This window comes from Epinephelus lanceolatus, chromosome 22 (genome assembly GCF_041903045.1).
Source record: "Epinephelus lanceolatus isolate andai-2023 chromosome 22, ASM4190304v1, whole genome shotgun sequence".
NCBI lineage: Eukaryota > Metazoa > Chordata > Actinopteri > Perciformes > Serranidae > Epinephelus > Epinephelus lanceolatus.
In genome coordinates this window covers 14,658,850-14,670,971 of record NC_135755.1, presented here as the reverse complement: position 1 = coordinate 14,670,971, position 12,122 = coordinate 14,658,850, and the positions used below count along the sequence as shown (strand labels likewise).

Sequence of the window (12,122 nt, the reverse complement as noted above, 5' to 3'; positions counted from 1 at the left end):
GTAAGACAGGCATAGCAGTAGCTGAATGGACAGAGAACAAACAGTCATGTATGCATGGACCAGGCTTTAGTAGCCTAAGCAGTATTAATAACTTCCTTGGGTGAAACTCTTAAGGTGGCGTTGTCGCAACAGCAACTTTCCTTGCCATGTGAGAGAAAGACATGGTATGTATTCAGATCTTGAACAAAAAAAAAATCAGTACAAATGTAGTCATGTGAAACATGTTTTCACTGAAGGTCATAAGCCACATTTTCTGGGAGTAGATTTAAATACGTCAAAAGAGTGTCAGCATTTAGTGATGACCACCACAAACAGTTTTAAAGGACAAGAGTTTTGCTTCTTGTCAATTAAAAAAAGAAACAAGCATTCAGATGCTTGCAGTTTGCTTAGACTCCTGTAAATGCCACTTGCAGCCTTAATTATTATATTATTAATAATTGTTAGCAATGAAAAAGTAAGAAATGATTCCAGGAGCACACTGCAGCTTCCACACCCTCATTGGAAACCAGTTGTTTGCTGAGTTGGTCAGTTAATCAGCAAACTTACCTGAGCCTGGGGATGTTAGCCAGATTAGAGTAAGAGTTGAAAAACAAATATTTGAAAAACAAGATTATGAGTGTCTAAAACTCAGGGCAGGGGCGATAAGAAAAAAAAAAGGGCACATACAGCGCGTTCTCGCCACTGAAGAAGACCACTAAGTTCCGCGTGTTTTCGAGGGCACTTTAGACATGTTTATATGTTATACAAATGGCACATTATATAGCTTTAAAACAGACTAACTAGACAGACTACTCAAGTTAGTTTGTAGTTAGGATCAGCACCCATGAGAACTGTGTAGATTCAATGTTGGATTGTGAAGAACACACAGAGACATGGATATATGAAAGAAATAAATCCCTTTTCAATTAAGTAGATGCCATTTCCTGTATTCTAGTGCATTTTAACACCATATTAGCACCAGATAATCCAAACTGGTTCTGTTCTGTCTTGATCCTTGACTGACTTTAAGTGTCTTTGCATTATGTCATAAACCTTCTGGCATTGTTTGTCATAGACTAGCAAACCCTGGAAACTCTTCATTGGATGCTGTACTTACTGTACACAAACATATGTAGATCAAAAGGGTATAAATTTGAGGTGCATCAGTCAGACAGTCAGAATACTCCTGTTTCGAGTTGAAGTCATTTGGACCTGAGAGCAACTGCAAACTGAAGGTGAGTCCAGTACATTTATTTCACTCCTTCCACAAACCCAACAGAGTCAGTTACTTAAATGCTCACAGACCGTTTGATAGTATTTATGTAAGATTTTATGATTTCTTTCAGAAAATGAAGATCCAAATTTTGGTGCTGGCCTTTGCTTTGGTGGCTGTGATCACTGCAGCACCAGCAGCACCAGCCAAAAAGGCTGCTGCAGTAGACCCAGGTAACTAGATGATCTAATGTAATGTGATAGTTGTCATAATAGTTGAAGTAGTGTGATATGTGCACCAGATGTCTCATGTATTGATGCAATTCCATATTTCTGTATGTATGTTAGGAAGTCAGTCAGTGTCTTGTGCAATTTTTAAAACAATTACAGAACTTGTCAAGTTCTTTACAGACAACAGTTTGACTAACTGTCTTTTATTTATGGATGCAATTTCATCTACAGATGAAAAGGCTCTGGACGATGCTATTGCCAAGAACGGCCCTGCAATAGACAAGGCTCTCAAAGACGTCACTGTCGACGATGCAATGTCCGACTCTGACATTCAGGACCTGGCTGTGAGCAACATGAATGACGCTGATGCAGATGAGGTGGCAAGCAACATGACCTCCGCTGACACAGATGACGTGTTGAGCAGCTTGGACGAAGATGATGTGGCCAGCATGATGACCTCCGCTGACGCAGATGAGGTGGCAAGCAACATGACCTCTGCTGACACAGATGACGCGTTGAGCAGCTTGGACGAAGATGATGTGGCCAGCATGATGACCTCAGCTGACGTAGATGAGGTGGCAAGCAACATGACCTCCGCTGATGTAGATGATGTGGCGGCGGCTAGCGACGCTGATGATGACTCTGATGATGACTCTGATGACGATGCTGACGACGATGCTGACGCAGGTGCAGCGGCAGCCAGCGACTCTGATGACGACTCTGATGATGACTCTGACGACAACGCTGACGCAGTTGCGGCGGCAGCCAGCGACGATGACTCAGACTCAAGCGACGATGCTGACGCAGCTGACGCAGCTGACGCAGCGGCAAGTGCTTAATAAGCTGTGAAGTCAGAACCCCTCACGACATCCTGCCTGTAAGTCACAAGTATACAAATTGTCTTCTCTTATTTTTCAGTTAATTTATTTGTGAAATGACTGACGCCTACAGACACTTCTTATGTGATGTGCGTATGATTACACCACTCATATCGTAAAACAATTTATCTGTCAAAAGGAGCAAACAGAGATAGCAAGAAATATAAGTAACAATGATAGCAAAAACTCTCTCAGTGATCACCATGTCTTGTCCTCTGAAGGTTATTTAGTTATTTAATGTGTAATACTCCAGGGACAAATATATTCAATGGGACCACACAAAATGATACACGCAGAGCCATCTGTGACATATTTATTAAATGTTCTGTTGTCATTATGAGCACTTGGCTGAGCAACATTTGTTTATAATATAATGTAAGGTAACATTTAATCTCAAGAGAAAACTATACACAGATCATTAGTGAGGATCGTGTCAGCCAAACTTAAGTGCTTCACACATTCACAGGGACAAAAAAAAAAAAAAAAATCTTGTATTTTGTATGCTGTATATTCACGTGTATTGCTATCTGTTCTACCTCCGCAGCTCTCCAGTTTAAGGCCTGATCTACAGCAAAACGGCTATCATCTTGATTGCCAAACTATGTACAATAAAACCACCTGAGGCACTGTCTTACAATAATGGGATCATGTCATATTGCACTCTATGGTGTAAAACCAGTTGTCTTTTGGGGACAATAAAAGTTGACAGTTGAAGTTGTTGTAAAAGCTTGTGACAACATGAAATAAAAAGGTTTGTCTCAGTTTCAGTATAAGCATTTTTCGTGCGTTTTACTGTGTGTGCGTGTGTGTGTGTGTGTGTGTGTGTGTGTGTACCCTTAATATTTATGAATTAATTTCAAGACCCTTTTTCTGAATCTTTACTGTATTTTGAATACAAAAAAAATCCGAAATTGACCCAAATGGTCCTGTCAAAGGTGTAGGAAATGTAGGTTATATACTTTAGACATTTTATAATACAGAATAAGTTTTCATATGACTTTTTCTAAGGGCTACAAGTGATGCTATTCAGGAACCATTATTAAAATCTACAGCCAGTGATATCTGATATAGAGTTATGTTTGCCAAACACATCAGTCAGTTCTCATCCCAAAAGCCTTTTCTCTTGTTACATTGAAAGTGAGAACATACTGTTTGAATATGCCAACATATATATTAGCAGTTGGATATTTAAGTAAGCAAAGCAGCCAAACATGTTTTTGTCAGTGTGTAAACAGTTGGATCTTTCCCATAAATATAGACCAGCACTAACTGGTTCTACACTGCAATACAAGAGGAATACTGTTACCCTCTTTTATGGGGTATATGTTTTAAAAGGTGTCATGTTAAATTATTTTAAAGTATGTTTGTGACAGTGTTATTTGGCGAGATAGCTACAGCCAACAATACCCCTCTGAAATCAAACTTGTTGTTTCAAAAATTACTCTGAATTTTGTTTGTAAATTTGCCACTGTTGTTACTCTCCTTGGATTATTGACAGCTTACTGAGTCTTAAAAGAATTGTGCAGAGGAGCAGAAAGGAGGTGAAGAAAGACTAAACAACATGTCCACTTTTGTACATGAAGGACCTTCTAACTTCTTGCAATAAACAAATGAAAGATGCAAGCGCCAACTACTTCTCCACCTTAATCTCCAGACACCAGCATAATGCTAAAGTACTTTTCAAAACCATAAATAGACTTATCAACCCTTTTCCCCATTTTGCTAGCCCCTTCAAACGCTGACTGTGAAATGTTTTTATCTTAGCTCAGTCCATAGGGACTTGTTGAGCAGGGTTGGGAACCGGAGGGTCACCTTTTCAAGTCCCCGTCCGGACCAAAAAAATATGGAGCGTGGACTGGTAGCTGGAGAGGTGCCAGTTCACCTCCTGGGCACTGCTGAGGTGCCCTTGAGCAAGGCACCGAACCCCCCAACTGCTCGGAGTGCCTGTCATGGGCAGCCCCACTCTGACATCTCTCCACTTAGTGCATGTATAGGTCCTGTTTGTGCATGTGAATGTTCGGACCTGTGTGTAATTGACAACAGAGGGAAAAAAAAAATTGAAGGGGATTAATAAAGTATATATATATATATATATATATATATAATATATATATATATATATAAAAATTAATTTAAAAAAAATTAAAAATTTAAAGCAAAAGGTCACTGACATTAAGTAATATCGCAGCTTCCATCACTGCTGTTGCTGATATTGCTGATTACCCTGGCTGTCCTGAACTGCTAAGTCATTTTCAACAGTTCTCTTTCTGAGCTAAATGATATTGTGCACATGCATGCACATGCTTCAAGCCCTCTTGATATTTTACCCACCCCTCTCCTTAAAGAGGCTATGGGTGGCCCTAGTTTGCTCCACACTGTTAACTGTTCCCTCAAGCGGGATTTATCCTTGTGCATCAGCTCTAGGCAAAGCCTACGCCGTGGCCTACGCCGCTGTGAGCATTTATACTTGTGTGGTGGTGTGTCCATGCCACTCTGCAGTTACAACTCAAAAACATTAGTCAGTGGCGGGGTTTCTGTGCAGTGCTGTAAAGTTTAGTTGATTCAAAACACACCCAAAACATACATTAAACACACATTAAACATGTACACAAATCGGCTTCACTATCGCAGCATTCACAGACAAAGCACTTATCTAGACACACTTTCCCCACAAATACAACATGCTCACATTCATCACAGAAGTATGAATCCCACATTATTTCTGCTTGCATGACATGGATGACTTGTTATTTTCTGCAGCTAAACTCAGACAAGACATAAGTAATAATCTTTGCCCTAATCACCTAGCAAGGAAATTACAATTGTTTATTGGTCCTCTGGCAACTAATATAAAATCTACAAAGAGAAATTTAGGCATCACTTTTGATTATCAATTGAGCTTTGAACCACATGTCAATAATCTCATTAAATCCTGCTACTTCCACCTACGAAATATTATAAAAATTAAATCAGCTGTGTCTTTTCCTGACCTAGGAAGGCTAATTCATGCTTTTGTACTCTCACGCATCAACTACTGTAATGCACTGTTTACATGCCTCAGTAAATCTTCAGTAGCTCGACTTCAACTAGTGCAGGATGCTGCAGCTCATATTTTTACTGGGACAAATCGTAGGTCACATATCACTCCAATTCTCGCCTCCCTCCACTGGTTGCCAGTTAACTTCAGAATCGATTTTAAGATTAACTTAATAACTTAAAGCTCAACATGGTTAAGCCCCCAGTCCCAAGTTGTGACCTGAGATCCTCCAGCCTACCCTCACTCATCGTCCCTGGGTCAAGGCAAGTAACGAAAGGTGATTGAGCTTTTGCCATCAAGGCCCCGAACCTCTGGAATTCTCTGCCTGAAGAGATTAGGTTTGCTAGCACATTACCCATTTTTAAATCAGTGCTTAAAACACATTTTAATAGGAAAACTTTACCTTTTAATTAATACTTTTGTGATCTGTAACTTTTGTGTTTTTTTTTTTCCTTTTGTTCTGTTTTTGCCTCTGTACACTCTATTTTTCCTAGCTCTTAACTTTGTCTTTTTTTTAATTATTGTAATATTGTTGTGAAGCACTTTGTAACCTTGCCTAGATGACTGCGATACAAATAAAGTTATTATTAAAGTTATTATTATTACTGTAAACTATATAGGTCTAACAGGTGGTGTTCAGACCAACACAGAAGACCAGGAACAGTTTGTAATGAAGTTCACTGTAACGGCTCAGTGGGTACAGAGCAGGGCAAGTTAACGGCACAGGTTAACGGTTGAACACTACAATCAAGTCTCTCCACAAAGTCCTTAAAGCCTGGCTGGTTTGGCAGGCCGAACCAGGCTGAGAGGCGGGTGACTGAGCAGGGGCAGTAGCCTAACAACACCCAGTTCAGTTCAACAGCAGGCAATAGTAATGTGGAGGAGCAGGCAGGGGATGTAGTCGAAGAGGCAGAAAATCCGGAACCTGGTAAGTACAATCTAAACAGATGAACTTCAAGGGAGCATGCAGAAAGCAGACAGAGAGTGGAAAGCCGGCAGATTAAGTACGTAAGTATGTCGACACTGTGAAAGTCTCTGGACCACAGGAAACCACAGGTAAGCTGACTGGAACACTAATACTGTAACTGTAATGCCAAGCAGCCACAGGAACCAAGGACACAGAAGCAGGTCTCTAGGTTCGGGCCAGAAGGGTGGTGTGTTTAGCTGGAATCAGATGAAACAGGCAGGTCAGAGGCAGCTAGGATCAGCAACAGGAAATCAGTCCGGAAAAAAGTGCTTGAGAGTCCTGCATGAGTAGCGAAGAACAATTTGGACACATGTCTGTGAGACTTATGTGTATATTAGGGCATTAACAGAAAAGTCGATTTGTCGACGTGTCGATGTCAGTGGCACAAGTCGACACCCCCTGGGAGGAGTCGACAAGTCGTGTGTTTTTTCCCTCTCTCTCTCTCTCTCTCTGTGCTTGTGTACGGAATGCAATCGCTGCCTGTGATTGGCTTAAACTTTATCCTTGAAGTGAACATACTCGGGCGTACTATAAGTGGAGCAGACTCCGCGAGGAATGTCCGCAGTCATTCGGGCTTTCACAGTCGAGCGCACTTCCACGTTGTAGTTTTCTGTAAAAATGTATGTGAAAAATCCCCGCGATGTGAAAAATACATGCCGAGCAGTCACTGGTGTGCGGAGCGGAGTCCGCGCAGTCGTAAAATCTGAGCTTTGCGCACACAGGGCTTGTGGACGTCCATTTTGAGTCCACGCGGACCTCCGCAGAGTCCGTTCTGCGTACATTCCGCCCGAGTATGTTCGGGCCTAGACACACATCACATGTGTGGAGATATTTCACTTTCCTCCGCCGTGTCAATGTGATGACGTCATCAAATGACTTGTCGACTCGACTTCGACCTTATTGACAGATAAGTCGACCTGAAAAAAATCAAATTCGTTAATACCCTAGTGTATATATACTGGTAGTGTGTAATCAGGAACAGGTGAACTGAGGTGCCTTGATGAGGTGGGCATGGTGGACAGGCAGAAGCGGGAGATGTGTCAACAGGCAGGTAGGATTGGCAAGGAGGCACTGGAAACCAATGTGATTGGAAAAGTTCTGACTGAGGGCTGGGTGACTACCATGCAAAAAGGAGCAGGTGACCAGGAATGCATAATTGTGACAGTAAGTGCCATGCAACAATTAAATAGGAGGCACAGGAGGCATAGCAACATTGTTCTGCTGGGGGACTTCAACGCTCACGTGGGCAATGACAGCAGGACCTGGAGGGGCGTGATTGGGAGGAACGGCCTGCCCGATCTGAACCCGAGTGGTGTGCAGTTATTGGACTTCTGTGCGGGTTGCAGTTTGGCCATAACTAACACCATGTTCGAGCATAAGGATGTCCATCGGTGCACGTGGCACCAGGACAGCCTAGGTCGCAGGTCAATGATTGACTTTGTAGTCGTGTCATTTGACCTGCGACCATATGTTCTGGACACTCGGGTGAAGAGAGGAGCAGAGCTGTCAACTGATCACCACCTGGTGGTGAGTTGGATCAGGTGGCAGGGGAGGACGCCGCGCAGACCTGGCAGGCCCAAACGAGCAGTAAGGGTCTGCTGGGAACGCCTGGCGGAAGAACCTGTCAAGATGATCTTCAACTCCCACCTCCGGGAGAGCTTCGACCGCGTACCGAGGGCGGAGGGGGACATTGAGTCCGAATGGGCCTTGTTCCGCTCTGCCATTGTCGAGGTGGCTGTTGCGAGCTGTGGCTGCAAGGCCGCGGGGGCCAGTCGCGGTGGTAACCCCCGAACCCGCTGGTGGACACCAGAGGTGAGACAGAGCCGGGGGTCTTGGGGGCGGGTCGTCCAATTTCACGGGCAGAAGTCGCCGAGGTGGTGAAGGAACTACGCGGCGGCAGGGCCACGGGGGTGGACAAGATTCGCCCTGGATATCTCAAGGCTCTGGATGTTGTAGGGCTGTCCTGGCTGACACGCCTCTGCAACATTGCGTGGACATCGGGGGCAGTGCCTCTGGAGTGGCAGACCGGGGTGGTGGTCCCCATTTTCAAGAAAGGGGACCAGAGGGTGTGTTCCAACTACAGGGGGATCACACTCCTCAGCCTACCCGGTAAGGTCTACTCCAGGGTGCTGGAGAAGAGGGTCCGGTCGATAGTTGAACCTCGGATTGAGGAGGAGCAACCGTGGACCAGCTCTTTACCCTCGCCAGGGTGCTGGAGGGGGCATGGGAGTTTGCCCAACCAGTCCACATGTGTTGTGTGGATTTGGAGAAGGCTTACGACCGTGTCCCCAGGGGCAACCTGTGGGGGGTGCTCCGGGAGTATGGGGTTGGTGGCCCTCTGCTAAGGGCCATCCAGTCCCTGTACTGAAGGAGCACGAGTCTGGTTCGCGTGGCTGGCAGTAAGTCGGACATGTTCCCGGTGAGGGTTGGTCTCCACCAGGGCTGCCCTTTGTCACCGGTTCTGTTCATAACTGTCATAGACAGAATTTCTAGGCGCAGCTGAGGGGTGGAGGGCATCGGGTTCGGTGACGGGAGGATCTCGTCCCTGCTATTTGCGGATGACGTGGTCCTCCTAGCTCCATCGAACAGTGACCTCCAGCTCTCGCTGGGACGGTTCGCAGCCGAGTGTGAAGCGGCTGGGATGAGAATCAGCACCTCCAAGTCTGAGGCCATGGTCCTCAGCTGGAAAAGGGTGGATTGCCCACTCCAGGTTGGGGGGGTGGTCCTGCCTCAGGTGGAGGAGTTTAAGTATCTCAGGATCTTGTTCACGAGTGAGGGTAGGATGGAGCAGGAGATTGACAGGCGGATTGGGGCGGCGTCAGCAGTGATGCGGACGCTTAACCGGTCCATTGTGGTGAAAAGGGAGCTTAGCCAGAAAGCGAAGCTCTCGATTTACTGGTCAATCTACGTTCCAACCCTCACCTATGGTCATGAGCTTTGGGTAGTGACCAAAAGAACGAGATCGCGAGTACAAGCGGCCGAAATGAGTTTCCTCCGCAGGGTGGCTGGGCTCAGCCTTAGAGGTAGGGTGAGGAGCTTGGACATCCAGGAGGGACTCGGAGTAGAGCCGCTGCTCCTCCACATCGAGAGGAGCCAGTTGAGGTGGTTCGGGCATCTGGTAAGGATGCCTCCCGGACGCCTCCCTTGGGAGGTATTTCGGGCATGTCCAACCGGGAGGAGACCTCGGGGCTGCCCCAGGACACGCTGGAGGGATTCCATCGCCCGGCTGGCCTGGGAACGCCTAGGGGTTCCCTCGGAAGAGCTGACGGAGGTGGCTGGGGAGAGGACTGTCTGGGCTTCTTTGCTGAGGCTGCTGCCCCCGCAACCTGGACCCAGATAAGCGGAGGATGACGAGACGAGACGAGACGAGACGACGCATAGCAACAGTAACTAAGGTGAGGGGGGTCTAGCAAACTTTCAGTTGCCAATACTAAAGACTGAGGGCGAAACAAACAAATGACAAGTACATTTAAGATACTTGCCTGTGAATAGATAGATAGATAGATAGATAGATAGATACATACATACATACATACATACATATATAGATATACTTTATTTAATCCCCAAGGGGAAATTTAAAATGTCCTCAGCAGCAGGGGCAATAATGACAAAAACAGACACAAATCACAAGAACACAGCACACATACTGACACAAGAAAAATCCTAAAAGTACATAAGATCACAAGGTGTGAATAAAAGGTATAAACAGGTGTGTAAAAACAGTACAATAGATATCTTTGTAATAAAAAAAAAAAGAGGAAGAATGGTTCAAAGTGCATATGAGTTTGATCGGAGTGAGGAGTTGTACAGTTGTATTGCTGTGGGTATGAATGATTTTTTGTAGCGCTCTTTTGAACAGCGGGGGAGTCTGTATCTGGTGCTGAATGTGCTCTTGAGTGTGTCCAGTGTTTTATAGAGAGGATGGGTGGTGTTGTATATGATCCTATTGAATTTGGCCTGGATTCTGTCCTCCACCACCTCCTCAAAAGTGCTCAACTTCAGGCCAACAACAGACTGGGCCTTCTTAACCAGCTTGTTGAGCCTGTTGGCATCCTTTTTCTTAACACCCGCCCCCCAGCACACCACGGCAAAGAAAAGAGTGCTAGCTGCAACAGTCTGGTAAAACATTTGCAGCATCTTGTTATATATTACATAAATATTTGGCAACAAAACTATTCATACCAGCAGCGATGCAAAATTGCGACAGTTGTACCAATGTTTTCATAAGAGGTTTAAAAAGATTTGTGCCAGCTGATTCTTAAAAAACAATGATGGATTCAACATCATCTGGTGGTTATGACCTTGTCCTCCTTCTCACTTGACAAAGGGAGAGATTTTGGGTGCATCCCATTTTACAAGGTATAAAAAGAGAAGGAGAGTTCTACTGCCTCATACACAAGTCGAAGCTCTACCATGTCCTGTTCCAGACGTATTTTAAGATGTCATATACAGTAGCATGCAAAAGTTAGGGCACCCCTGGTCAAAATTTCATTTACTGTGAATAGTTAAGTAAATGGAAGATGAAAAGGCAAGTTAAAGATGACACATTTTGTCAATATTTCAAGCAAGATTACCTTTTATTTCAATCTTTTACAGTTTCAAAGTAACAAAAAAGAAAAGGGCCTGAAGCTAAAGTTTTGCCACCCTGCATGGTCAGTATTAATAGTGCCCCCTTTCACAGATATCACACCTTCTAAACACTTTTTGTATCCAGCTAAGTCTTTCTGTTCTTGTTTGGGGGATTGTCAGCCATTCTTCATTGCAAAGACTTCTAGCTCTGTGACATCCATGGGCCATCTTGAATGCACTGATCTATCCACAGATTTTTAATGACGTTTAGGTCAGGGGACTCTGAGGGCCATGGCAAAACCTTCAGCTTGTGCCTCTTGAGGTAGTCCATTGTGGATTTCAAGGTGTGTTTAGTCCAGTCCATTTTATTTATATAGCACTTTTCAAGAACACGAAGTTACCAAAGTGCTGCACAAGCTACACATAAGCATATACAGAAATAAACAGAAATTCACATAAGAATATACAGAATATCCACATAGGACTGTACAGAAATACACATACGAAGTATACAGGTCATAAATACAGAAGCGATACAGACAGTACCTGCAAGCTCAAGGGATAAAAGACACAGAGACAGGTTGGTCTACTCGTCAACCAGAATCAAAAGCCAAGGAAAACAAGTGGGTCTTGAGGTGGGACTTAAAAGATTCTACAGTGGGGGCCATTTTGACATGGGCAGGCAGGTCATTCCATAGCCTAGGGGCAGCTACCGAGAAGGCTCGGTCACCTCTCGTTTTCAGACGGCTTTTTGGGACCACAAGCTGATCGGCCGACCTCAGTGACCTCGAGGGGGTGTACACTTTTAGGAGGTCGACGATGTTTTGGGGAGCTCACCTATTCAGTACTTTAAAAACAAACAATAAAATCTTAAAATCAATTCTAAACTTGATTGGAAGCCAATGGAGGGAGGCCAGGGTGGGTTTAATGTGCTCATGCTGGCAGGTAGAAGGCGTGCTGCCGCATTTTGAATGAGCTGCAAAAGTGCTAGGGAGGCCTGGTTTAGCCCCACATACAGCGCGTTGCAGTAATCCAAACGGATAACGCATGGATAACCTGCTCAAGGTCATTAAAAGAAAGCACAGGTTTGATTTTGGATACAAGCCTCAAATGATAAAAACTGGACTTCACCACAGCATTTATCTGCTTTTCAAGTTTAAGAGCACTGTCTATTTTAACGCCAAGGTTAGTGACCACAGGTTTAACATAGGGCTACAGGAAACCCAAGTCATTGGAAGAAACTAGG

At 44.6% G+C, this 12,122-nt stretch overlaps 1 protein-coding gene across 1 annotated transcript; it reads left to right on the top strand.

The window, feature by feature from the left end:
• Positions 1-1,059: 1,059 nt before the first annotated feature.
• LOC117272870 (uncharacterized) lies at positions 1,060-3,073 on the top strand. Its single transcript, XM_033651993.2, has 4 exons — positions 1,060-1,214; positions 1,326-1,425; positions 1,654-2,299; positions 2,845-3,073. The coding sequence occupies exons 2-3, from the start codon at positions 1,329-1,331 to the stop codon at positions 2,259-2,261; spliced, it is 705 nt and encodes a 234-aa protein (XP_033507884.1). The 5' UTR covers positions 1,060-1,214; positions 1,326-1,328; the 3' UTR covers positions 2,262-2,299; positions 2,845-3,073.
• The last annotated feature ends 9,049 nt before the right edge of the window (positions 3,074-12,122 follow it).

What these genes read in the sequence shown, in the direction of transcription:
- LOC117272870 (XM_033651993.2), top strand. Translation starts at nt 1,329, where the DNA reads ATGAAGATCCAAATTTTGGTGCTGGCCTTTGCTTTGGTGGCTGTGATC. An exon ending in GGCTGCTGCAGTAGACCCAG is followed by an intron (nt 1,426 to 1,653) that starts GTAACTAGATGA and finishes TTTCATCTACAG; the next exon opens with ATGAAAAGGCTCTGGACGAT.